Genomic DNA, 27,924 nt, shown 5'->3' with positions numbered 1-27,924 from the left:
CCCCGAGGTCGCCTGCACCTGCGGTTCCCGGGGATCTACGTCACGAGGAGGTATGTGGCCAGCACATCCCAGCTTAGGGCACCACCTTCGGCCTCTCTCGGACCCCAGCACCCTTCCGGCGCGCCCCGGCCGCGGGCGATAGCCCAGGAGCTGTCCGAAGCGCCTGCGCGCCGGGGGCGGGCCTCGCGTCTCCTAGCAACCGCCCGCCGCCCCCGATTGGCTGCTCGCCGCGCGGCCGCCATTTTCAAACCCCGGAAGATGGCGGCGGCGGCGGCGGCGCCCCCCTGACAGGACCCGCGCTCCGGGCCGAGGCGGTCGGGCGCCGTGCCCGTCCCAGCGGGCCCCCCGGGCACCCGGCCACCGCCCCACCCCCGCCCGCCCCCTCCGCGCCATGGAGCCCGCGCCCGCGGCCCCGAAGCCGCCCCGGCCGCGGAGGCGAAGCCGTCGGGCCTCCGGGCTCCACGCCGACGGCGCCGCGGGACCCTCGGCCGACGCCCCCAGGCCCGAGCCGGACGGCGGGTAGGCGCGGGGAGGGGAGCGGGGGAGGGGCGGAGAGGGGATGGAGGGGGAGGGGCGGGGGCTGGAGGGCGGGACCGGGGGGAGGGGAGAGAGGAGGAGGGGCCTCCCCCGCCTCCAGCCCTGCCTCAGAGGGGGCGTGCGCTCCGCCTCCCCCGCGCCCCCCTGCTGGGGGGGCCTCAGGCTGCTCCCCCTACTCTTCCCCTTCCTCCCCCCGCTCTGGGGGGGCTCAGGCTGCTCCCCCTCCTCCCCTTCCTCCCCCTGCCCTGGGGGGCTCAGGCTGCTCCCCCTCCTCCTCCCCTTCCTCCCCCTGCCCTGGGGGGGCTCAGGCTGCTCCCCCTCCTCCTCCCCTTCCTCCCCCTGCTCTGGGGGAGGGCTCAGGCTGCTCCTCCTCCTCCTCCCCTTCCTCCCCCTGCTCTGGGGGAGGGCTCAGGCTGCTCCTCCTCCTCCTCCCCTTCCTCCCCCTGCTCTGGGGGGGGCCTCAGGCTGCTCCTCCTCCTCCTCCCCTTCCTCCCCCTGCTCTGGGGGGGGCCTCAGGCTGCTCCTCCTCCCCTTCCTCCCCCTGCTCTGGGGGGGGCCTCAGGCTGCTCCCCCTCCTCCTCCCCTTCCTCCCCCTGCCCTGGGGGGGCTCAGGCTGCTCCTCGTCCTCCTCCCCTTCCTCCCCCCGCTCTGGGGGGGCTCAGGCTGCTCCCCCTCCTCCTCCCCTTCCCCCCCCCTGCTCTGGGGGGCTCAGGCTGCTCCCCCTCCTCCTCCCCTTCCTCCCCCTGCCCTGGGGGGGCTCAGGCTGCTCCCCGTCCTCCTCCCCTTCCTCCCCCTGCTCTGGGGGTGCTCAGGCTGCTCCTCCTCCTCCTCCCCTTCCTCCCTCTGCCCTGTGGGGGTCAGGCTGCTCCGCCTCCCCCGCGTCCCCCTGCTCTGGGGGGCTCAGGCTGCTCCCCGTCCTCCTCCCCTTCCTTCCCCTGCTCTGGGGGGGCTCAGGCTGCCCCTCCTCCTCCTCCCCTTTCTCCCCCTGCTCTGGGGGGGGGGCCTCAGGCTGCTTCTCCTCCCCTTCCTCCCCCTGCTCTGGGGGGGCCTCAGGCTGCTCCTCCTCCTCCTCCTCCTCCTCCTCCTCCTCCTCCTTCTCCTTTTCCTCCTCCTCCCCCTTTTCCTCCTCCTCCCCTTTCCCCCCTGGCTGTGGACCGGCTCAGGCTGCTCTGGCTCCTCCTGCTGCCCCTCCCCCAGGCAGCGGGGTGGGGGTGGGGGGTGTGGTGGGCGGCTCAGCTGGGGGGTAGGCTCAGAGGAGGCAGTGACCCTGCTCTCCACTGGCTGCAGGGGTGGGGTCGTGGCGGGGGCGGGTCCTAAATGCAAACCGGGAGCCTGAAAGTGCCGTGGGTGACTCCCAACAGGCAGGGAGGTTTTGGCCTAGAGGGTGCCTGTGATGTTGGGGGACACCAGCATCGGTCTTTTGGAGAACTGGCCCAGTCGGTGAACCGAGCAGAACTGCCGGTTCCAGCCTCCCCAGTGCAGAGATGCGAGAGGGTGGCCGCCGACCCTTTTTCCCTGTTCACGCCGTGTCTCGAGTGTCCCGAGTGTCCGGAAGGGGCACTGAGGGCTTCAGGAGGCGGTCTGAGGAGCAGCGCTGCAGGGAAGTGCGGAGAGCTCCGCTTGCCCACCCACGTGGGAGGTGGGACCCTACATGTCAGGCCTGTCCTCGCCCTCGCCCGTCGGTACCTGGAGACGGTGCCGGCCCCCTCTTGTACAGGTCGAGACCTGTGCCGGGCGTCTAGTGAGATGGTGCCCGTGCCGGGCGGACGGAGCAGCTGCGCAGAGAGCCCTGTTCGCTCCTGCTTGTGGTTCTCGTCTGTGAGTTCCACCTCTGCTCATCATTTCAGAAGCCCCTGTGGGCCATTTCACACACTGCTTTGGGCAGAGTCCCGTACATGACTTACGTTCCCTGTATGCCTGATGTGCTGATCCCTTTTTGAGAGCCAAGACACCTTACTTTCATCAGCAAGGCATTTATAAACCCATCAGTAGGTTACTCCGCAGAGGTCTAGGTTTTTTGTTTTTTTGTTTTGATTCTGGGAGTTCTGGTGAATAAAGTAGATGAAGTCCCTGTTCTTGTGAAGCTTGACTTCTCACTAGGGGAGGGTCACCTGGTTGGCTCAGTGGTTGAGCATCTGCCTTAGGCTCAAGTCCCCAGGACCTTCATCAGCCTCCCCGCATGGAGCCTGCTTCTCTCTCTGCCTCTCTCTGTGTGTCTCTCATGAATTAATAAGTCTTAAAAATTCTGATTGGGTGAGAAAGACCTGAATCAAATATATAAAACAACAGGTGGTCATGCTGTGAAGAGAATAAAGGCATTAATAGACCTAAGGAAGGGGTAGTGTTGCTGTTTTTAAAAGAGCAGAAGGGGGATCCCTGGGTGGCGCAGCGGTTTAGCGCCTGCCTTTGGCCCAGGGCGCGATCCTGGAGACCCGGGATCGAGTCCCACGTCGGGCTCCCGGTGCATGGAGCCTGCTTCTCCCTCTGCCTGTGTCTCTGCCTCTCTTTCTCTCTCTGACGATCATAAATAAATAAATAAATAAAAATTAAAAAAACATAAAAGAGCAGAAGGAAAAGCCTGTCTTACAACGACATTTGAGATCTGAAGGAATTAAGGAACTAAAGCTTTGTGAATATTTGGAGAGGAGCAGCAAGTGCAAAGGCCTTGAAGTAGAATCTTGTTTGGTGTGTTTAAGGAACTGCAAAGAAGCCAAGATGAGCTAGTGCTCAGGGGAAGAAGGGCAAAGGATGCAGAGACATGGCTGGGGCCATATCATGCAGTACCTAGGAGCCCCGGAAAGGGCTTTATATTTGAATTCGTGAGTTGGGAAGCTAGAGGAAATGATGTGATGTATATTTTAAAAATACCACTCTGTTAAAAAGCAGAGACCAATTAAGGTATTGCAGTGGAGACATCATATCAGAGTGGGAGATGTGGAAAATACTCACATTTGGGACGTGCTTGAAAATAGAGCTGACAGGATTTGCAGATGGATTAACTGTGGAGTTAAGAGAAAAAGACAAAGGAGCACTCTGAGGTTTTTGGCCTCAGCACTAGAAGGGTGGATTTTACTCATGTCAGAAAAGGAAGACTTGGAGGAGGTTTGTTTTCTGGTAGGTTATGAGACGCTTATTAAAGAGTTCACAAAATAAAGAGTTCACAATTATTTTTTTCCTCTTTTTTTTAAATTGAAATATAATCAACATACAGTGTTCTATTAGTTTCAGGTGTACAATATGGCGATTCAACAATTCTATACGTTATTCTACTCGTTACTCTCTTATTTGCTTTTTTCTCTTTTTTTAACCTCTTATTGAACTTTAACACTTGAAAGAGTGCACAAATTGTGTTTAGCTCAGTAAAATTTCATTAAGTGAACCCACCTACATATCCAGATACGAATTTGAGAGTTGTCAGCAAATTGGCTTGAAATCATGGAACTGGGAAGTCATCTAGATAGCGAGTATAAATAAAGAAGAGTTTGAGGACAAACTCTGGAAGCACTCCCAATATTTAAAGGTCAGGGTAAAGAGAATTCTCAGAACCAAGTAAGAACAGTATCTAGGAGGGCAGATGAAGAAAGGACTTCAAGAAAGAGGATATGGTAAACTATGTCAAATGTTACTGATAAGGAAGGACTGCAAAGTTTAGGTTGGATAAGGAAGAAAAAGACCATTAAATCTGGTCATGAGAAGAACATCATCTTAGATCATTTCTATAGACTAGATAAAATACTGAATTTAGAATGTTTGCAGGGTTTGAGAAGAAAATGAGGTTTGATTTATTCAGGAAATATGTAAATGCCAGATACTAGAAATACGGAGATGGAAGATACTATCCTTAATCTGTAAGAGTTTATAATTTTATAGGGAAGAAAGATACATTGATAATTACAATTGTGACAAAAGTTACGTAGAGGTGTACACAGGATGCCATAGATGCAAATAAAGGGAACACTTAAGAAAAGAACAGAAAATGATTTCCTGTTGAAATCCCTGAGTCTTGGAGGACCAATCTAGAGAGGTGTAAACAGGTGGCTTCTTACAGGGGAGAAGCATGCTGAAAGGCCCTGAGGCAAATGAGCATGAGTTCTGTATATCACCTAGTTGGCTGTGACTGGACACTACTTGTGTGGAGGGAAGGATTTAGGGATAGTGATGAGAGATTATGCTGAAGAGGTAAGAGCCACATCATGAAGGAGTCCTTTATGCCATAAGAGTTTGGGTTTTATCTTAAAGGTGATGGGGAAATACTGAAAGACAAGCCAGGGACATGATCATATTTGCAATTTAAAAGGTCATTCTGCCTTCACTGAGAAAAGTAGGTAGCAATTGGGGTCATAACACTCCTTAAGTCTTAGAAAATACCCCCAAATTTCAGATTTGTAGTCCCTTGCAGTCCAACTATGGATACCAAATTAAAAATCCCAAGTGTAGATGATGACTTGGTGGGAAGTCAGTCTGTAGTAGTCTGGATAAAAAATGAGTTTTTGAATGAGAGCTGGCAATGAGATTGGAAAACAAGAAATACTCAGTGTGGATTGCACTTTCAAGAAGTTTCATTGCAACAGGAAGGCAAGAGTAACGGGGGAGGCAACACAATTTTGTGGGGCAGACTCTTCAGGTATAAACTTGATAGGATTGGGAAATAGGTAGAGGGAGACAGGAAAGAAAGGATGATTAAGCAAGGAGCCAAGAAGGCAGAAAAGGATGGAATTCAGATTAAGGGTAGAGAATTTAGCCTGGCTAAGAGCTATGGATGGCTTACTTTTGGATAAGTTTTGAGGAGTAGGGAACGTTGTGAGCGGGAATTTGAGGCTGCCATTTTTTTGTGTGGGTAGAAATGAGGTCTGCTGAAGAAAGGAGGTTAACACAAGCGGCATGAGGATAAAAATGAACTTGGAAGAACCCTGGAGGCAAACTAGGGAGTGAAATAACTATTCCATTTTCCAGAAAGAATGTAAGACACCTGCATAAAGACACAAAATATGACAGGGTAATATCAATTAATAGTGGAGGAAGGAAGAAACAACTATTTAAGTTGACACCAAATCCGGAAATCATTAAGGAGAAAACCTGGTGTATGAATCTATGTAAATATAAAACTTTCTGTAGATAAACTCACTGTACACTAATTTGAAAAACAACATACAGTACAATTTTGCCCATTTAAAGTATACAATGTTTTTCTATGTATTCACGTATGTGCAACCATCACCACCATTTTAGAATAATTTTATTAATCTTGAAAAGAAACCCCATGCCCTTTGGTTATCATTCCACCTCCCCAAAGCCCCTCCCCTTCCTTTGTCCCCAGCTCTGAGTTCTTTCTGTCTCTGTATTTCCCAGCTCTGGACATTTCATACAGATGGAATCATGGGGCCTTTTTTGCTGGGCCATCTTTTGCCCATCTTTTTTTAGTTATTTGTCCTTCATTATTGAGTTACAAGAGTTCTTTATTCTAGACTCAAGTCCTTTATCAGATTTATGATTTGCAGATATTTTCTCTTATTCTCGGTTGTCTTTTCAGTTTCCTGATGTCCTTTGAAGAACAAAAGTTTTTTTTTTTTTTTTTTTAATTTTGATGAAGTCCAACTTATTTGTATTTGTTGCTTTTTCTTTTGGTGTCACATCTAAGAATCCTTTGCCAAATTCAAGGTTGTGAAGACTTACCCCTAAGTTTTCCAGTTTAAGCTCTTATATTTAGGATTTTGATCCATGTGAGTTAATTTTTATATATGATGTGAAGTAAGAGAACTCTTTTTCCTGTAGCTGTCCAGTTGCCCCAGCTCCGTTTGTTGAAAAACCTGTTCTTTCCCTATCAGACGGGCTTGGCATCTTGTCAAAAACCAGTTGATCATAAGTATCTGTTTCCTTTGGGACTTTAGATTTTATTCCCTTGATCTGTATGTATATCCTTGTTCCAGCACCACACCTTATTATCATTACTTTGTAGTAAATTTTGAAATCGAGACATACGAGTCCTGCTTTTGTTCTTCATTTTTCATGACTCTTTCACCTATTCTGGGTCTATCGCAACTCCATGTGAATTTTAGCATCAGCTTGTCCATTTTTACAAAGAAATCAGCTGGGATTCTGATAGGGATTACATTGAATCTGTAGATCAGTTGTGGGAGGTATTGTCATCTTAGCCATGTTAAGTGTTTCATCTATGAACAAATAATGTTTTTCCAACTATTTAGATCTTTATTCTTTCATCAGTATTTTGCAGTTTTCAGAGTATAACTTTTGTACTATTTGCTTAATTTATTCCTAAGTATTTTTTTTCTTTTGGATGCTATTGTAAATGGAATTTCTTTAATTTCATTTACAGTTTCATAATTTCAAGTGTATAGAAATACAATTGATTCTTGTATCCAGCACTGTTGCTGAACTCATTTTTTATCGTTTTGATTGTTTTTCTTGGTGAATTCTTCAGGATTTTTCTACAATGTTATGTCATCAACAAATAAAAATAGTTATATTTCTTCTTTTCCAACCTGGATACCTTAATTCTTTCTCTTCCCTAATTGCCTTCACTAGAAACTCAAGTACATTGTTGAATAGAATCAGAGACTGGAAATCCTTATCTAGTTCCTGACCTTGGAGGGAAAGCATCAAGTCTTTTACCTTTAACTGTGATGTTAGCTGTGGAATTTTGTAGATGCCCTTATCAGACTGCCATTTATCAAACTTCTATTTCTAGTTTTTTGAGTGATTTTATCTTGAAAAGGTATTGGATATTGTCAGATGCTTCTCTCCCCGCCACACCCTAACTTTGGTCTGTTTTTTATTGTTACGATGTATTGCCTTTTTTTTTTTCTTCAAAGATTTTATTTATTCATGAGAGACAGAGAGGAAGAGACACAGGCAGAGGGAGAAGCAGGACCCATGCAGGGAGCCCAATGTGGGACCCGATCCCGGGTTTCCAGGATCACACCCTGGGTTGAAGGCGGAACTGCTGAGCCACCCGGGCTGCCTGTATTGCCTTTTTTTTTAAAAAAAAAATATTTTATTTATTCATGAGAGACACAGAGAGAGAAGCAGAGACAGGCAGAAGAAGAAGCAGGCTCCATGCAGGGAGCCCAACGGGGGACTCATAGGACTCGATCCCAGGAACCCCAGGACCACATCCCAGGCTGAAGGCAGGCACCAAACCCGCTGAGCCACCCAGGGATCCTGATGTATTGCATTTTTAAAAACATTTTTATTTATTTGTCAGAGAGAGGGAGCACAAACAGAGGGAGAATCTGGCTCTCCACTGAGCAGGGAACCTAATGCGGGACTCAGTCCCAGGACCTGGGATCATGACCCAGGCCGAAGGCAGATGCCCAAACCAACCTTGCTACCCAGGTGCAATACCCTTGATGTATTACATTAATTTTTAGGTGTTATAACAACTTTGCCTGACTATAAGTCTCCCTGGTCATGGTGTATAACTTTTATACTATTGGATTCAGTTTGCTAGTATTTTATTGAGAATTTTTTTCCATCTATATTCACAATATAGTTTTCTTCTAGTGTCTTTGGTTTTGGCATCAAAGTAATACTGGTTTCATGAATTGAATGGTGTTCCCTACTCTTCCGTTTTTTGGAAGAGTTAGTGAAGAATTGGTATTAAATCTTTAAATGTTTGGTAGGATTCAGGGGTAAAGCCATCTGGACCTGAGCTTTTCTTTATAGTTTTTTGATGGCTAATTTAGTCTCTTCCCTTGTTTTAGATCTGCTTCTTAAATCAGTTTCAGTAGTTTGTGTCTTTTAGAAATTTGCTCATTGCATCTAAGTTAATTTGTCAGCATACACTTATTCATAGTATCTTTTATAATCTTTTATTTTGTAAGATAAATGATAATTTATTATCTTTTATTTCTGTTTCTAGTAATTTGAGTCTTTCCTTTAATCTTGGTCTGTCTGGAGATTGTCCATTTTGTTGATCTTTCCAAAGTATGAGCTTTTGATTTCATTGATTTTTCTCTACTGTTTTTTCTGTTTCATTAATTTCTACTTTAACTATTATTATTTCTATTCCTTTGCTTGTTTTGGGTTTAGTTTGCCCTTCTTTATCCATTGTCTTAAAATGGAAAACTATTTCTTTGAAATCTTTTAATATAGTTATTTATAGCTGTAACTTTCTCCCCAAGCACCACTTTGGTTGCATCCTACAAATTTTGATGTTTTGTGTCTTCACTAGCACTAATCTCAAATTATTTTGTGATTTCTCTTTGCTTTCTTCTTGAAGACTCATTGCTTTCTCTTTGCTTTCTTCTTGAAGACTCATTGACCCATTGTTTACTCAGGAGTGGGTTGTTTAATTTCCACATATTTGTTAGTTTCCCAATTTTTTTTCCTATTGTTGATTTCCACTTGCATTCCACTGTGGCTAAGAATGTATTTTGTATTATTTATATCCTTTTAAATATATTAAATGTTGTTTTATGCCCTAGAATATAGTCTCTCAAGGAGAATGTTCTATGTGTATTTGAAAAGAACCTATATTCTTTTGGATGTAGTGTCTATAGATGGCTGCTAGATCTAGTTGGTTTATAGGCTATTTAAGTCTTGTATTTCCTAGTTGATCTTCTAGTTACTACTGTACCATTATTGAAGATGAGGTGTTGAAGGTATTATTGTTGAACTGTTTTTCCCGTCATTTCTGTCAGTTTTTGCTTCCTGTATTTTGTTATTAGATACATACATTTGTAGTTGTTATTCTTCCCTGATGCATTGAACCTTTTATCATTATAAAATGGCCCCCTTATCTCTGGTTACTGTTTTTTGTTTTAAAATCTATTTTGTCTGATATTAAATAACAGTCTAGCTTTCTTGTGGTTTGCTGTTTGTATGATGTCTTCTCTCTTACTTTCAAGCTATTTGTATCTTTGAAGCTAAGATATATCTTCTATAGATGGTACAGTTGACTCTTGAACAATGTGGGTTTGAGCTACATGGGCCCACTTATATGTGGATTTTTGACAGTGCTGTAAATATATCTTCTTTTCCTTATGATTTTCTTAATAACGTTTTCTCAAGCTTGCTTTATAGTAAAAATGTATTGTGTATAATACATATACAAAATAAGTGCAAATCTACTATTTATGTTATTGTCAGGGGTTATGGTCAACAGCAGAGGGTATTAGTAATTAAGTTTTGCACGAATGAAAAGTTAAATGTGGATTTTTGACCACATTGTCCAGGGGGTGGGGGGGTCACAATGTCCTCCTAACTCCACATTGTTCAAGGGTTGATGATATATAGTTGGATTATGATTCTTTTTTTTAAATCCAGGTTAACAATCTCTTTTGATTGGGTGATTTACTCCCTCATTTGTAATATTAACTATTGATAAAATTTGATTTATGCCTGCTATTTTATTTTGTTTTCTATGTGACTTTTGTTTCTCTGTTTGCCCTTTACTGCTTTCTTTTGCATAAAATTTCTAATTTATGGCATTTTAATTTCTTTATGGATTTTTTTTTCTCTTTTAAACTGATTTAATTGATGCTCTTTTTTTTTTTGGGTAGATTCCTATAGGCTCATTGCTTTTAGTCTGAATAATTCTGTATGTGGGACAGGTCTACAAATAACAAATTTTCTCAGTTTTTGTTTATCTGATAATGTCTTTAGTTCACTTTCATATGTGCAAGATAGATTTGCTGGATATAGCATTCTTTGTCAATAGTCTTTTTCCTTGAGCACTTTGAATATGACATCCCACTGCGTTTGGCTTTCATTGTTTCTGCTTATAGGTCAGCCCTTAAACATGTTGGGATTACTTTGTAATTAGCAAGTCATTTTTCTCTTGCTCCTTTTAAGATTCTCTCCAATGTTTGACCATTTTTACTGTGATATATCTGTGGATCTCTTTGAATTTATCTTCCTTGGACTTCACTTAGCTTTCTGGATGTATATGTTTTTGTTTTTCAGTAAATTTGAGTCTTCAGGCATTATTTCTTCAAATATTTTTTCTGCTCCTTTCTCTCTGGTACTCCCATTACATGTATGTTGTAGAAGAAATTTGGCAGATGAAACAAAATTTTAAGAGTACATATATATTTTTTGATATGGATTTTATTTATTTATTCATGAGAGACACAGAGAGGCAGAGACATAGAGGGAGAAGCAGGCTCCCTGTGGGGAGCCTGATGGGGGGCTCAATCCCAGGACCCTAGGATCACGACCTGAGCCACCCAGATGCCCCTAAGAGCACATATATTTAAACTGAACACTATATATAAAGTAATTTATCTTAAGAAAGTAACTGTACAAGTATATGTGGGTGTATGTATAATCAAGTATATCACAACACATTTTTATAGTAATAAAAAGGCTAGAAAAAACTGGAAGGAAATTAAATACATTATGATACTTTTTTACAGTGAAATATTACTACAATAGTTTTAAGTCTTTTTCCATAATTCAGATGGAGTTTATTTGGTATATCATATAAGGTATATTTGGATGTCCATTTTCTTTACCTGTACAAGTCTTTTCTAGGGTAGCAGTTCTCATTTTTGTGGTATCATGACTTCTGTATACTCTTTAAAATTATTGAGGATACCAAAGAGCTTTTGTTGATGTCTATTATATTTATTTAGAATGATTAATTTGTTAATTTTTTTAGCAGTCAGACCCGTTATATTTGCATAAACAACATATTTTTGAAAACAAAGATTTTCAAAACCAAAAATTAGTGAGAGGTCTGGAGTTTTTATAAGTTTCATTGATTTCTAATACCTAACTTTTTTTTTTTTTAATGATTTTTTTTAATTTTTATTTATTTATGATAGTCACACAGAGAGAGAGAGGCAGAGACACAGGCAGAGGGAGAAGCAGGCTCCATGCACCAGGAGCCCGATGTGGGATTCGATCACGGGTCTCCAGGATCGCGCCCTGGGCCAAAGGCAGGCGCCAAACCGCTGCGCCACCCAGGGATCCCTCTAATACCTAGCTTAATAAAAGAGAGCAGGATTCTTTTGCTTCCTGCAGTATGTAGAGATGAAGTATATTAGAGAATGAAGTATACTTGAGTATATAAAGAAAATATGCCCTGACATAGATTTTTAGTTCAAAGTGCATGAGCCCTTTAATGGTCTTTTCAGACAATTATGGGTATTCTTCTTGGATTAATATACCAGAACTTGACAAGTGGTAGTTTCTTAAGGTTTGGCTACAGTTTGGAATCTGAAATGTATCATGAACTTTTCATTCTTTGTTATACTAAAATCCATTGTCTTTTAAATTTTTTAATAGATATGTTTTACTTATCCATGATTTTGTGACATGTATTTGTCATTTAAAAAATACTGGTGTACTGAGTTATGCAGATCTTCTAAAGGTTGATACAAACTATTACATGCTATCAAAAAATCACATTTATATAATCACCAATCTCACTTGAAAAGCTTTTAAGTGTTGAGGTATGCTCACATGATACAGTTTTCAAACATCCTAATTTTCATTTGAAAGCACAGATTTTTATCATTGGCAGGAATACTTCATTGTAGAGTAAATGCCTGCAAAGTAGTCAAGTCCAAATAATGATAGTTTATCTGTTAGTGGCTCCTTCAAGTAAATACATTGTTCTCTGAAAATGACCAGCTAAATCAGTTCATAAATCCATTGATCACACAATTGCTTTTCTTCAAGACAACCTTGTTAAACTATGTGCCCTTATTCATCAAGGATCTTCCTCTAGCAATTTTTATCTTTAAATTGTTGCATTTCATCTAGTTATTTTCATATCTGATTATTGGGGTTTTTTGAAGTTAATGTGTTTTGTCTCTGGCTTCTCTAAAGAGTAGAGAAGAGAAGATACAACCCAGTGTATAGGTGGAGGGTTTGGTCTCCTAATACGGCTTACACATTGTAACAAAAAAAAGAAGAAAAAGTTTAGAATATGTTGGTAGATTGGACAGCGTAAATGTGGGGGATATAATATTATAAGATGCAAAGTCATAAGCTGAAAGTGAGGGCCAGTTGAGGAGGGAGTATTGGAAGAGTAAGAGAAAGGTTTGAAATAGTTATTTCCAAAAGTAGGAGAGGAAATGACCAGTAATTTCACTGCTAGGCCAGAGTGAAGACCTACCTGAAATTTGTGGTCAGGGCAGCCTGGGTGGCTTAGTGGTTTGGCGCCGCCTTCGGCCCAGGGCATGATCCTGGAGACCTGGGATCGAGTCCCATGTCAGGCTCCCTGTATGGAGTCTGCTTCTCCCTCGCCTGTGCCTCTGCCTCTCTCTCTCTCTCTCTCTCTCTCTCTCTCTCTCTTTTTCTCGTGAATAAATAAATAAAATCTTAAAAAAAAAAATTTGTGGTCAGAAATTTAAAGTGAAACTAGTCAGCACATGGTGTGTGTGTGCGCGCACACGTATTTGTGCATGTGTGCATGCACATGCATACATACACATGCATGCCCACCCTCTAATAACCTGACCCACAGGTCTGGAGCTCATTTCCAGCTATACCCATTGCTAATAATTAATCCTGGCCTGCGAAGCAAGAAATGCGCTACGTCAGAATGAAGTGGGCAATAGAAATGGCTAGGATGTACAGCTCCTAGGAGAGATAGATGACTTACTGTTTTTAAGTCTGTACCAAGTTAAATAAAGGGTTATGAAGCTGGTTTGCCTCCACTAAATACTGATTGTGGGGGGAACATGTCATATGTGTAGTGACTGCTATAGGCTCTAACAGGGGAGAAATTAATGGGGAGGAAGGTAGAAACAGCTAGAATCCAGTGGAGTGTAAGCTTCTGTGTAGGTTCTATGGCAGGCCTCTCAAATCCTTTCTCCCCTTATGTCCCTCTCTTTTTGTCCTGGGTAGGAGGAAAGGGTCTTGTCCACGGACCTTGTCCTGGGTAGGAGGAAAGGGTCAGTCCACTGGGTAGGAGGCCCTGCCATATAATTCAGAGCTCAGAGGAAGGCCTGCTTTCCTGGTCTCATTTCCCTGATGCTGACTCTGTTCGGGCCCTAGCTTTGATTCACCTAATTATTTTCTCTGGTAATGTACATTCTTTTAGACTGACACCCATAACCCAAATAAAATACTAGTGTTTAAAGAGTTTAGGCTTTACGGTCAGGTTTCCTGGGTTCAAACTCTGGCTCTTGAGGACTTAGCCTCTTTAAATCTTATTTCATAGTATCTCTGCCTCGTTAGGTTTTGAAAATCATGTGACATAATTCATGTAAAGCATTAGGACAGTACCTAGACAGAGCAAATGCTCCATAAATATTAGGTATTATAATTTGTAATTTTTGCAGGAAACACTAGAACTATCACTTACTTAACATTTATCAAGAATATTAGCAGTTAGCTCTGTTGTCAGCTTTTGTAGAGGTGGTGTAGGATATTTAGCAGTGTAATGCGAGATGCAAACTGACTAGATGTGAATCCTGATGCTGCCACTGCCGACTTTGAGGCCTTGACTAAGGTTTCACTGATGTGTGCTGCCACCTTCTTCATTTATACTTTGTTTATAAGAACCCGACTTTTAGAGTTGCTTGTAAGAGTTATGAGTCAATGTACAGAACTCATGTAAACATCCAGACGCTTAGAATAGTGCCTGGGACATAACAGGCATTCCATAAATTTCTTGATGCTGCTGTTATTAACTCTAAGAAACATTGAGTCATCCATTTTAGTACCAAGAGGGCCTTAGAATTTAGCACAACTTCTTCTATGGATGAGAATGTGAAGCTCTGAAATTTCACAGCTCGATGCTAGAAAATGTCCTGTATTTCCTAACTCTTAATGTTCCGTTTGCCATGCCTCCACAATATGTCTCTAAAGAGATGTATTAGTAGCATTAACCATTGGAACAATTACCATCAGTCATGTAACCACATTTAAGGAGCTTTTCTATGCAAATACTACAATTACTGGATATAAATAACATTTAAATAATTCTATTTCTGCTGTTTGGAGCCTTGGGAGAATCTACCAAATATTCTATATCACTTGTATAGCAGGAGCATAAATCCCTACTGATCCTTCTAAGGATTTTATAGCATTTTTCTTTTAACAGACTTGAAGTAATGTTCTCCATTGGTAGAAAGATAATACATGGGGTGCCCGGGTGCCTCACTCAGTTAAGCCATAGACCCTTGATTCATGATCTCAGGATCCTGAAATCCAGCAGCATGCCTCCCCCAACACTACATCAGGCTCCATGCTCAGCAGGGAGCTCGCTTGTCCCTCTCCCTCCCCCAACTGTCATGTGCATGTCATTCGCATGTGCATGCGAATGCTCTTCGTCTCTCTCAAATAAATAAAATCAAAAAATTAAAAAAGAAAGATAATTCCATCCCAGTGATTAACCAGTGGTGATGGGACTTACTCTGTACATTTTTTTTCCAATGAAAGTGATAAATATACAGAATGCTATCAAGGGTTAAAGGTAGTCTTTAGCCAGACTAGCTGTTATATAAACTCAGAGCTAAGGATTTCTGTTCCCTTATTTAAAGAAATTTCACTTTTTGAATAGGCTATTTTTCAAAATGTATTTTATTTTATTTTGTTTTGTTTTGTTTTGTTTAAGATTTTATTTATTTACTCATGAGAGATACAGAGAGAGAGGCAGAGACATAGGCAGAGGGAGAAGCAGGCTCCCTGCAAGGAGCCGGATGTGGGACTCGATCCTGGATCCTGGAATCATGCCCTGGGCCAAAGGCAGACGCTCAACTGCTGAGCCACCCAGGTGTCCCTCAAAACGTATTTTAAACCACATTAGGGCATATAAACAAATAATTGAGCCAGTCCTCGATAATTTGAGATTGTCATTGTCATTACTGTTTATATAGTTGCTAAAAATAAAAGGATATCCTCATTAGTTCCTAAGGCTATTTGCTCCCAAATCAAATGATTACTTTTTTAACAGTTTTATTGAGATACAATTTGCACATCATAACATTTACCCATTGTAAGTGTATGATTCAGTGAATATTAGTAAATTTATGTAGTTGTGCAACTATTACCACAATCCGTTGATGGAACATTTCATCACCACGGATATTACCTCATGTTTGTGTGCCGTCAACCCCCACTTCCACCCATAGGCCTAGGCAGCCACCAACCTGCTTTCCATTTGTATAAATTTATATTTCTTTACATCTTATATAAATGGAATCATATAATATATAATCTTGCAGTTTATCCAAATTATGGCTTGCATGAATATTTCATTCCTTTTTATTGCTAAATAGTATTCCATTATATGAAATGAATATTCTACATTTTGTATATATGCGTGATGCTCAAATGTGTTCTAGAAATGTTCCAAAATATATCTATTATTTGGGGCTCACAGATAACAAAGTTGAGAAAGCCCTAATAGAGTAAGAGATATTAGTCTATATGACTTTCTTGCGGAACCTTTACCAAGTGGGAGAAGAGACAATTTCTTTTTTTTTTCTTTAAGATTTTATTTATTTATATATTTATTTATAAATGAGAGACACAGAGAGAAAGGCAGAGACACAGGCGAGGGAAAAGCAGCTTCCCTGTGGGGAGCCCGATGTGGGACTTGATCCCAGGACCCCAGGATCACACCCTGAGCCAAAAGCAGACGCTCAATTGCTGAGCCACCAGGTGCCCCAAGAAGAGACAATTTCTTAATAGCAAAGATGCTAAGTAGTCAAAACAGTCCATTATATCAGATATTTGGCCCAAATAAATGAATTGTTTCAGTAATATTTGTCATTGTTTTTTGCCTGATTTACGAAGAAATGGGAGAACCTTAATAGTTCAGCACCCCAAATACCAACAAATTTTCACTACAGAGAATAGTTTACATCATTCTTTCTACATTCATGGTAACCTTAGCATCTACAGAGTAAAATTTTAAATTTTAGCTGCTTATGAGTTATGCATAGTAGTTTGTAGTTAGGCTAAGACATTTATTTGAGTTGCACTGCTGGTGTGTAGGACCAGCTTCCTTTGTCTAGCAGCTGTATTTCAGCCCTATTGTATTCTTTTCTTGTTTTACCATGTAGGAACTAATTCTCCGTAACAGATCTGGAGGCATCACAATTTTCAATTATACTCTGTCTTATTTTGGGTGCCCTATGCATCAAGTCGTCTTGCTAAATGTCAATGACCTAGTCTGTTATATTCCTATCTTTAGCCCTTCTATTTTCCTTGCTTTTTAAAAATATTTATTTTGCTAACTCATTTTGGTGGTTCTTTGTTAAAAACTTCTAAATGTCTACCTTGTTATAAGCCAGTATCTTTACATTTTTGTGGTTTTCCTTTTTAATTGGAAGATTAACTCCCTTATGTTGTCTAGTACATTTTATGAAAATGTTCATTGAGCTGTCTTTCTGCTATTTATAATTCAAATTCAGTTCTTACTTATTTGCCACGATAGAAGAGGGCAGTAATACAAATCATAATCTAAGAATGAACTAACGATTTTTCTCTTATTGAATATCATCTTTACCATTGTAGTTTTGCTTTGTGTAGGCCAAAACTAGTTCAATGTAAAAATAATTTACATTGTTTAAAAACACACCAAAAGATAAGAAAAGAAGTATGGATGTTAGGCCAAGGAATAATCACAATGAATTAATAGAAAACACGATTTACTACAACAAGCTGGTTCCTTCACTTATTAGTTTATTTTATGCCTGAAATGTTGTAATTGTTTGAATATATTAAAAAGAGGATTGGACAAAAATTATTGAAAAGATGAAGGACCATCATTTCTTATTTCAGCCCTTAATACCTCTTTAAATGAACTCTGCTTAGTATCTTTTAGAAAGGCCACTTACAATTTTAACATTTTATGAAATAAAAACTTTTTTTCCCACAAGGATTTAAAATAGCTATTACATTTGGGCCTGACCCCTGTGAAAGATAACTGTATGTCTTTCCAAGATTTTTTAAAAGTTGGCACTGTCTTACATGATTTTTGGGCACAATTTGTTTATTGGGTTCTTTTTTTCCATGGGTATTCAGAATAAATAGGTACTTGTTATTCAATTGGGAAAAAATAGCATTACTATAAAACTGATTACAGCTTGTACTGGAAAGAATCTTGCCATCTGATTGGAAATATTTTTCCAGTTTGTTGACCTATTTGAAATTCCTAAGAGCTATTTTTCTTTCCAGCTTTCAAACATGAAATTCATTCTGAGGTCAGTTTGGTTGATTCTAGGGACTAAAGAAATGAGTAACTTTGGTTTTGTGTTCTCCTTAAAACTCATCTTAAGGATGTATTTATTGAATATTTTAAGTGCTACTATAATTACTACTTTGTAATGAATATTTGCATTGGATTAAAAATAATCTTATGAGAAATCATAATTAATGCTTCTCAACCAAGTCCCCACTGATGCTGTTATTAACCATGTAGTATATAACAGCACTTACCTAGAGAAGTATTTTTAAAAAGTATGATCCATGGATACATGGGGTATGAATGTCCTGTTTTTCCCTATTATCTTTTAGCGTTGTTTATAATATTATATCTATGTATTGTTTAGACATATGAATTCTGATTCTTTTCAGATGTCATGTTGGTTTAACCTAAATACCTCACTCTAGTGTTTTATCAAAAATCATACTATTTTCTTCATTGTTACTTTTTCTGCAGTGGCAAGAAAAATCAGTTCCTTAAGTTCTCTTGCTCCGCTAAAGAGGCCCTGGGGAGGCCTGGGATGGGGGGACGGAAGGGGGTGGGATGAGTTTTAATAGTAATAAAGGTGGGGCATCCAGGGGTTCAGTGGTTGAGTGTCTGCCTTTGGCTCAGGTCGTGATCCTGGGGTCCTGGGATCGAGTTCCGCATCGGACTCCCTACAGGGAACCTGCTTCTCCCTCTACCTGGGTCTCTGCCTCTCTCTCTGTGTGTCTCATGAATAAATGAATAAAAATCTTTTTTTAAAATAGTAACAAAGGCTTACTGTTTTAATATTTCATAATAATAATTTAAATAATTATTTAGGAAATGCTTACTTAAATATCTTAAGATCTTTCTGCATCTAATTATCAGTGGAACCCTATTTCTCTGTGCCGGGAAACTTGCTGGAAACTGAGGCTGACATAGAAAGAGGGAAAAATCTGCTAGTTTTGTCATTGAGCCCACTTTCTAATATGCTTCACTAAACTTTGTTGCTATGCCTTCACCCTCTTGCTTCTTCCCGACCAGTCTTGTTGCCTCCCAGTTCATCCCTCTTGTTCCAAGGCTTATTGCTGCCGCCATTCAAGATCAAGTCCATACTCTCTAAGGGTTGTTATGTAAGGCCTTTTATCTAGTCCTACCTTATTTCTTTAGATACTCAAACATAAGGAACTACTTGCTGTTTCCTGAATATAATTCATTTCACTCCCACTTGTGCTGTTCTCTTTGCCGGAAAAGCCTTCCTGGCTCTCCTATGCTTTGCTAATTACTATTTCTCTTTGATTTAGCTTTAGTATTGTTTAAGAATGGATTCTGTGAAGCCTTTTGACATCCTCTTTCTCTGTGTAGCCATTTTCCCTTGTGTTCCTTGTCAACATGTAAGCAGACTGCTGCTTTATATTTAGCTTAAAAAACTACCTGTATTTGATGTAAGCTTGTAAAGTCTTGTAGGTTTAATAGCGTCTGTGGTATTTTGTACTTAGAGTGAATAAAGACCATGAGGATCAAGGGTGAGAGGTGGAATGAATATACAAATGGAGGATAGCCTTTCAATCCAGAAAGCGGAACACTAACTTTTCTAACAATTGAACCACGTGGCCAGGACTTGATCATAACTGCCAGGTTCCCTAATTTTTATCCTTGCTTCCAACTTAGAACCAATCAAAGCAAGCCAAATACACCTTCCGCCGCCACCACCAATCACATAGGATGTCTCACCTTCAGCTTCCCATTGCCAACAGTCTCCAATCAGGGCACACTTTTGAAACCTTCCCTTTTTTCCACTATGAAGCTTTCCCACTCTTCAGCCTTCCTTTGAGTCTTCCTCAACACAAATGATGGTGACTGACTCCCCGCGTCTGGCAGGCTCTGAATATATAGCCTTTGCTTTTCTCATTTATTTCTATACAAGGGGAAAACCTATTTATATTTACTTACATCCAAAGTGATTAATGGTAAGTATTTATAAACCGTATTTCTTGTGCTATCTATATTTTGTGGTTTTTTTCTACATGTTTTATAAACATAGAGGTTTATATTTTATAAAGGTGAAGACAGGTTTTGGTTATAAGGATTTTCATGAATGGAAAAATAACACAGAAGAAAAGTCTGTCACTTAATAGTAATGAACAAAAACTAGTCAAATTTTAATCTTGAGATCTTCGTCTCAGATACAGTTTTTAAAATTCTTTATTTGGTTAATTAAGCCATAACTTTTTTAAAAAGTACATGCAAGAGATTTAAACATGAAATGCAAATTAAATATGTTTGGGTTTTATTATATTGAACATCCTTTTATTTTTAAAATACTAGGCATACATAATGACTTTTATTAAATATTTTTTGCATCATTTACTGCTTTTTATTTAACCTATTAGTATACTATACTATATAGATTTCTTGCTATTGAACCATGTATATGTACCTAAAGTAACCCTGCTTGGTTTGGTGAATTATTTTTGATATGTCCACTAATTTTATAAAGGCCCTTTCACCTTTTTAAAGATCGTAAAAATGACTAAACCCTATACCCTGGTTTTTTTGGGTTTTTTTTATTTTTTTTATTTTTATTTTTTTTTGCATGCTCTCATTTCTACAATGAAATGACTAATAAGGCTACTTAAAATCATTTTGAACCTATGAAAAAGAGCTTTTAGTATGTCTAGAGTGCTTTGTTTTATAAAAGTTACTCTCAGTTTATTTATTACTTGAATTTTCTTTTAACAGATATTCCCTTCGGAGAGGTAGCTCCTTCACATTTTTAACACCTGGCCCCCATTGGGACTTCACTTTGGTGAGTAGCTCCTGGGTATTTTATGTCCGGGCATTGATAGAATTAATTCCTAGATTGTCTTTCAGTCAATGTGGTGTACAACTCAGTTGTCGGTACTTCTCTGAGTATCTTAAGGTACAGACTTCCTATCACCATCCTTGGCAGTCTAATTTAATTCTTTTCTGCTAACAAGCTAAAAAAATACTTTTATTTCAATTAAATATAAAACGTATTTTGAAAAGTACCAGATCTTTTTATTTTTAACCCTATGCAACCCTTTTTCTTATTACTACCAGTTTTTAAATTAGAATATATTATGAAACATGAAGTTGTTTTTGTGTTCATACTCTAACAGCTTTTTTCTTGTTTGAAAAATATAAAAATGATTTCAGATGATATATATGAGTGAATTATTTTGTGTTGTTAATCATCCTTGTATCCTAGTCTCATTATTTTTAGAATGAGACTTTACGGAGGCATCTAACTGCAAAATGACACCAGACAATTGATTCTTTTTGTAATTAAAAACTCATACCTTATAAATACTCATAAAAATAGTGTATATACAAATAGAACATGATTCTTTATTTTCTTATTTGGAAGAAATAGCACATATCATTCTGTTTCTAGTTTGCCAAGCTTTACATAATCATGTGCCAATGGGTTCAGCAATACAGATTTAATTTGTACTCTCTTCTTTTGTGTTTAATTTATATTTCTGTTGGAGACTTTGAGATTTCTGTACTCTTAACACCAGTAACTTATATTAATTGGTCAGTGAAGCATTCATAACAAGAATCTCCTGACTTTAATATAATTCTCTATTTTCTTTGAAACTTTTTTCATCTTAGTTTCTTTCCCTTAATAGTTGACAAGCCTAAACTCACACAGAAAAACTTTAGTAGAGAAGTATCTCCAAACTTGATTTTGTAAACCTATCAGCAAAAATATTTTGAACATGTATGCCTGATACATTTATTTGGAATTTTTATGTATGTACCACCATTATTAACTACTAACAGCACAGTACTCAACTTAGGGTGAAGTTCATGATAGTGGACATAAGTCTTTATTGCAAATAGCCATGACATTTTCACAGTGTGAGGTCAATTTCTTAATCTGTTATATTTCCTTATGATGTAGATGATGATGAGCTCATCATCTGTGTATTGAATATTAGTAAAGCTTATTCTTAAGGATTAGTAAATACATAAAAATAGAAGTTCTTGCATTTTCCTCCTCCACTCCAGGGAAGATATCTTACATCTCCTCTGGGATGGGTACATCCCACTTGGGAAAAACACTTTTGTAGAGTTCTCCCATGACAAAAGAAACGTCTCATGGTTCATGTATTACGACGTTTGGAATGTGATTAAGGAGTTCTAAGAGAGAGATTTATAAGGAAAAAAACATGGTTTAAGAAAGGAAAAAACAAAAGTAAGCATCTAGCTTACTTTTTTTATAAGTAAAAAAAGAGATTTATAAGGAAAAAACATGGTTTAAGAAAGGAAAAAAACAAAAAGTAAGCATCTAGCTCAAGTAATTAGAGAAAACAGCAGAATGAACCCAAGAAAATAGAAGGAAAAGTGAGAATGGTTAAAAATAAAATCAGCGCCCAATCATGAGAAAATTCTTGGCAAACTAGGAATAGAATTGAACTTTCTTAGCCTGAGACCTACCACAAGCAACATGTTTTGTAATGATAATATGTTAGAAACATCCCCTTAAATTTTTTTTAAAAAGCCTACTGTCACCATGTCTATCCAGTATAGTACTGGTGCTTCTAACCAACACAGTTAGACAGGAAAACGAGTGGTATTCAAATTAGAAAGGAAGAGACAGTAGGATTCCATTACTTAGGAACAATATGACTATCTACATAGAATATCCAAGAGAATATTAATTGCAGCTGTTAGAACTAATAAGAGTTCAAGCAAGATTACAGACTATAAAATTTATAAAAAGAATTCAATAAAATGTATATATACTGGCAATAAACAATTACATGTAACTTGTAAAGCTTTTATTGAAATAACAATTTTTAAACCTAGAATAAATCTATGAGAAGATCTGTGAGATTTTTATTGGAAAGATTGGAAAGCGTTAATAAAGAACATAGACACCAAATTAAATGGAAAGAGAGTTACGCAACATGAAAATATCAGTACTCCCCGTATTAATTTGTAAATTCAATGCAGTTCTGATAGAGTATAAGAGATCTCAATTCTACAGCTCAGGAAGAAAAGTGAAGGCCCGACAGCTGTAAAAGTATTGTGCAAGTCGGGGATACATGTGACTTATTATATTAGCTGTTTAGACTTATCCCACAGGTACAGTTAAGTATGGAACCACAGTGTGAATGAAAGTCTAGGTAAGTAGGCCAATGCCATAAGATCGAGAACCCAGAAACTGACATATATATGAGAACTTACGGCATCATAGGCATCAGGGGGAATAGTGCTTGCAACAGAGATAATAGCGGTGGGACAGTTAGTTAGCTGTGGCTCATACCATATACCAACAAACAAGTTCTAGATGGGCTGCACGTGTAAATAGGAAAAGCAAAATATTCTTAAGATACTTAAAAGAAAGTACAATAGAATGTTTTAAAATATGTTAAATGTCTTTATACATATGCAGACACATGTACATGATTTTATATAAATGCATAAGTACACTCATAAATGAGCTTTTCCCCTCAGTACACTTCTTTCTGACAGTTTTCCCCCTTTCCTCTCTTCCGTCAATCCTTCCATCCCCAACCTCCACTCTAACCCTTGTACCTGTCCTTTATGTTTTGCTCATATAATTATTTACACACACACACACAGCTTTACAAATAAAATACACACATGCATGATCTTTGCTTAGTTTGTTTTTCTAAATTAGGATCATATTATTCATATTTTTCTAGATCTTCTGGATATGAACTTAGGATCGATAAAGATTTCTTGTCACATCATTTTTCATTTTTTCCAATCCTGATTTATATTTTCTTTCAGATCTTACACAATTTTCTTAATGTCTTTTAGCTAAATTTTGAAAAGTATGTCATAGCTTTGCCCTGCTTCTTTGAGCATTTTGTTCTGAGGTACTTTCATTCCCTGTAGGGATGTTACTCTTCCCTTTTTCCCGTTTTTTCCTTAGTTACTTTGTATAGGATTTGACTTGGAGAATTTTCTGTTCATTTTAATGTGAATTTAGTTTTTCTGAACTTTGCAAAGAGGCTTGATTCAGATCAACTTTGATCTTCACAAAGAACTTTGCTAACTTCACAGAGCTCCCTCTCCTCATTTTGATGATGCCTTACTTCTGCGAGATCCAGGCTCCATCTGTTCTCCCCCTTCCGTCTGGACTTCATCTTTCCTTTTCTCTATAGTCCCTATCCTGCTCGATTTTGACTCCACTCCTAGCAGTTTCTCCTTGGGATAGAGTCAGGTCCTGGAAGGGAACCCTGGCTGGTCAGTTTTGAGAGTTCACAAGAGCTAGACTGTGTCACAGGTAATCCGAAAAGTTATTCTGAGGGGTAAGTGGATGACATGTTACTTAACGATTCTTCTTCAGTAGTGATAAAGGACAGAAATAAGATTGTACAGTTTCTCCACTACAGGCATCAGCAGAGTTGAATGAGGCTGAAGAATGATAGCTAGGAGTGTGTTGTCTTCCAACCAATAAATCCTGCTTCAGGCAACAAGTCTTAATTTCTTTGAGCCACGAGAAAAGGATTTTTTTTTTTTCCTAGTGAAGGCCTTCCCCCCTCCATAGGATAAATAATGTGTTCCTTAAAAAAAAAAAAAAAAAAAAAAAAGTTGCCTTTATGTTTAAAACATAATTTACTTTTTCTCAGAGTTGTGTTCTAGAAAAACTTTCCGTAAGGTTTTTTTTAATAGGGTGTAGCATGAGATGATTCACTCAGGGAGACTAAGTAGTAAATATACTAGAGATAATTTATGAGCATCCCTCAGAAATAACCTCTTTTAAAAAAATTTTAAGTACAGCTTCACTTTTTTTATAGTGATTTTTCTGGTTTTATGGAGTCCTTGTTTAATGAAGCAACATGCATTCCTTCTATATAAGAATGAAATCTTTTTTTTTCCACATAGAAAAGAAAGCGGAGAGCAAAGGATGATGATGTTGTGAGCCTTAACAGCCTTGATCTAAAGGTAAGCCTTCCTTCTCTGTCAAAGAAAAGCACTTTAAAAATGCAGATAGTGTTTTATTTTTTGTAGCTATAATAATAATGAATGCTAATTTTTAAAAAATTGTAAGTGCAAAACTGAATAATGCTGGCTCTTATAGGTATTTTCTTTTTCCTGTTGTTCTTAAGAATGAGGTGAGAAAACAAAAAAAAAAAAAGAATGAGGTGAGAGCCTTCCTTAAGAACCATGTAGGCTTTAGCTAGTGCTCTCACATTCAAATGTGTAAAGAGGTCAGGCCTACTGTATATGCCTTGAGGAAGGAAGGGCTGTGGTGGAAAAGAGAAACATGCCCTCCTGCAAGAGGCAGCTGCTACTGTGCTCTAGCCCTTGGCTACCTTTAGGACTATCGAAATCTGGATTTTTAAGTGAATACTATGTAAAATTGTTAAGTCCCAAAACCTAGTGTCTCTGGAATTTCTTAGACCATTTTCGTCAGTTGGCCAACTTTATAGAACCATCTTGGTTTTAAGGAACCTTTTTTTAAAGATCGTTATGTAAAAGTTATACATTTGTTAAGTGAGTTAAAAAATGTCTGGCATCGTGTGAAATGATGGCAAATTTTTATAGGTCTGTCCATCAACATTTTACCAAATCCAGCTAGCCAGAGGGGGGTGGGATGGGGCATGTGTATGTACATAATATGTTTATGGAAGAACTCTGTGTTTTAAGTGTTAGGCTTTTTGCAAAACAATTTTAATTACACTTAAAAATCTTACAAAGAGAAAAAAGGATAAAATGGCAGCTCTGAATATTTTTAGGTATGCTTCAAATCAGATCACATACAGAAATAGGACAGTATTTATCATTCACCACAATAAAATCCATGGTCAAATCTACTTAAAGACAATCCTCTGGTTGATCCCAACTTCTGCATAAAGACAATCCTCCTTTGGTTTATCCCAACTTCTGCAATTTGGATCATTCTCATTTTAACTATCAACCTGCCTCCTCTCCCCTGTATTATTTTGAAGAAAATCCTTTAAGTTGTATCATTTTATCTTTATCGTCAGATTAAGTGTTCATACTTCCCTTGATTTGTCTTACACCTTTTTTGTTTTGGTTTTGTTCATTTTGTCTGTTTGAATTGGAATTCATATAAAAGTCCAAACGTTGTCTCTTCAGTGTCTTTTAATCCACAGATTCTCTCTCTAGCTTTTTGGGTTTTTTTAGGATTTGTTGTTGAAAAAGAAATCGTGTGTAGAGCCTTTTACAGTCTGCATGTTCATGGTTGTGTCTCCATGGTATCATTTCTTCTGTCCTCTCTTCCCTTTATTCTTGATCAACTGATAGAGCTAGAGATGGTTTGGGCTCTCTAATTCCTTGGGAGGTACATCATGTCTTTTTGTGATGTTGTCAAAATTAATTATCATTGCCTAGATTTATTTGTTCATTGAGGGTTGCAAAATGGTGAAAGTGCCTTTATCAGTCATCTTTATTATATTTCTGTAAAAAGAAAACTGCCCTTGGGGCACCTAGATGGCTCAGTCAGTTACACGTCTGCCTTCAGCTCATGTCATAGTCTCAGGGTCCTGGGATCTAGACCCACATTGGGCTCCCTACTCAGCAAGGAGTCTGCTTTTCCCTCTGTTCTCCCTCTGCCCCACACCCCCCACTTCCTGCTCTCTCTCTAATAAGTAAATAAAATCTTTAAAAAAATAAATAAATAGAACTCCCTTCATCAACCATTTGGTTACTATGACGTACTTACTTATACTAAAGGTAGGACAGGTGCTTGATTTGATTCCTTTTATGGTTTTCAAAAGTGATGAGTTTTATTCATTACAATTCTCTGAAAATAGTTAATTTTTTTCTTTTTAATATAATTATGAACTTGCAGATATTAGCACATTTGTGGTGTTCTGATCCATTCTGGTTATTACTCTTACAATGTTTAGATTACCCTATCTTTGGCCACTGGACGCTGCTTCAGGATGGCTTGCTCCTAGGTCCTTTTTTCCCCTAGTTTTAAGGTATAATTGACATTTAATATAATGTAAATTTAAGGAATGCAATGCATTGATTTCCTATATCCTTTGACATTGACCCCCCCCCCCCTTATACCTAGAGGCTCAGTGGCCTCCCTTTCTTCAAGGATGACCAGTTATTCCATGCCCACTTGTACATTTTGTTGTTTCTGCTCCATACCTGGACTCCGTCATTTATAAAAATCCTGGTTTCCTTAGGAAATGGTAGAGGCTTAAACCTGTACTTTAAGAACACTCCCTGCTGCTGTATTGATCCTTTTTCTGTGCCTTTTAATGGACAAAGCTAGGAAATATATATCACTTTTTCAGATAAATTATAAGTTTATACTTATATTTCAGATTTGAGGCTACAATGTTTCTTACTCAGTCTCATCAATATTACTATCTGGATTTCTCGGCCACACCAAAAATCTAGGTCTTGGAGATACTGACATAATTACTGATTTGATTTACTCACAGTTCAAAGACAACAGTCTACATTACTGCAAATCACTACTGTATTACTATAAATGAGACAATTACTGAAAACATGTTTCATTTTTCAGATTTTTTTTGTTTTTTACATATAAGTTGTAGTGAGTATTACAGCTTACTATGTTTTTCAATTATTGAACTAGTATTTTTTTTGTTAAGATAGCACTTGCAAGTAGGAACAGGGGAGGGGCAGAGGAGAGAGAGAGAATCTCAAGCAGACTCCTTGCCTCCTTGCTGAGCATGATGGGGAGGGGTGGGGTTGGCTCAATCTCAGGACCCCAAGATCATGACCTGAGCTGAAACCAAGAGTTGGATGCTTAACCAACTGTGGCACCCAGGCGCCCCTGAACTAGTGCTTTTCTATGTGTAATTACAACAACAACTCACTTGTTCCTTTTTATTTTCAATTTTTAAGAACTACTACTTTTTAATTATTTTTTCTTATAATCATGTGACAAAATTGTATGGAATTTCTTTTTTTTTTTTTTTTTTTTTTTTAATTGTATGGAATTTCAAAGTTAAGTTCCACAGTATTCTTGTTTCTATTCCTGGCCCTTCTACCCTACTTCTTTCTTCCATACAGAATCCTTTTTTTCTTTTTTTTTTTTTATTTTATGCTTTATTCTTTCACTTTTTAAAAATAGAAGCAGTTGCATGTATATTTGTATATCCCACTTTATTGGCTACACAGTAGCACGCTGTCCTTCATTATGTGCTCTATTTTATTCTTTCCTTGTTTGTTTTGCTTGTGTGTTTATTGCTTTGTAATGTCTTTCCATATTTAGGAATGTTCATGTTTTTGTTCTCTTGGTTATTTTTTTTTGCTTCAGTTTGCTCTTTTTAGCC

The 27,924-nt window shown here is 38.9% G+C and overlaps 1 protein-coding gene across 1 annotated transcript in view; it reads left to right on the top strand.

The window, feature by feature from the left end:
- The first annotated feature begins 391 nt into the window (after positions 1-391).
- NET1 (neuroepithelial cell transforming 1) overlaps positions 392-27,924 on the top strand; it is a 62,364-nt gene continuing 34,831 nt past the window's right edge. Inside the window, exons 1-3 of the mRNA XM_038530205.1 lie at positions 392-519; positions 20,375-20,441; positions 24,524-24,583. Coding sequence (XP_038386133.1) covers positions 392-519; positions 20,375-20,441; positions 24,524-24,583 — 255 coding nt within the window. The remainder of the gene's footprint in view (positions 520-20,374; positions 20,442-24,523; positions 24,584-27,924) is intronic.

The sequence above is a fragment of the Canis lupus genome, chromosome 2 (assembly GCF_011100685.1).
Source record: "Canis lupus familiaris isolate Mischka breed German Shepherd chromosome 2, alternate assembly UU_Cfam_GSD_1.0, whole genome shotgun sequence".
Classification (NCBI taxonomy): Eukaryota; Metazoa; Chordata; class Mammalia; order Carnivora; family Canidae; genus Canis; species Canis lupus.
The sequence above is the reverse complement of the archived record's forward strand: the minus strand, read 5'-3'. Positions and strand labels throughout refer to the sequence as shown.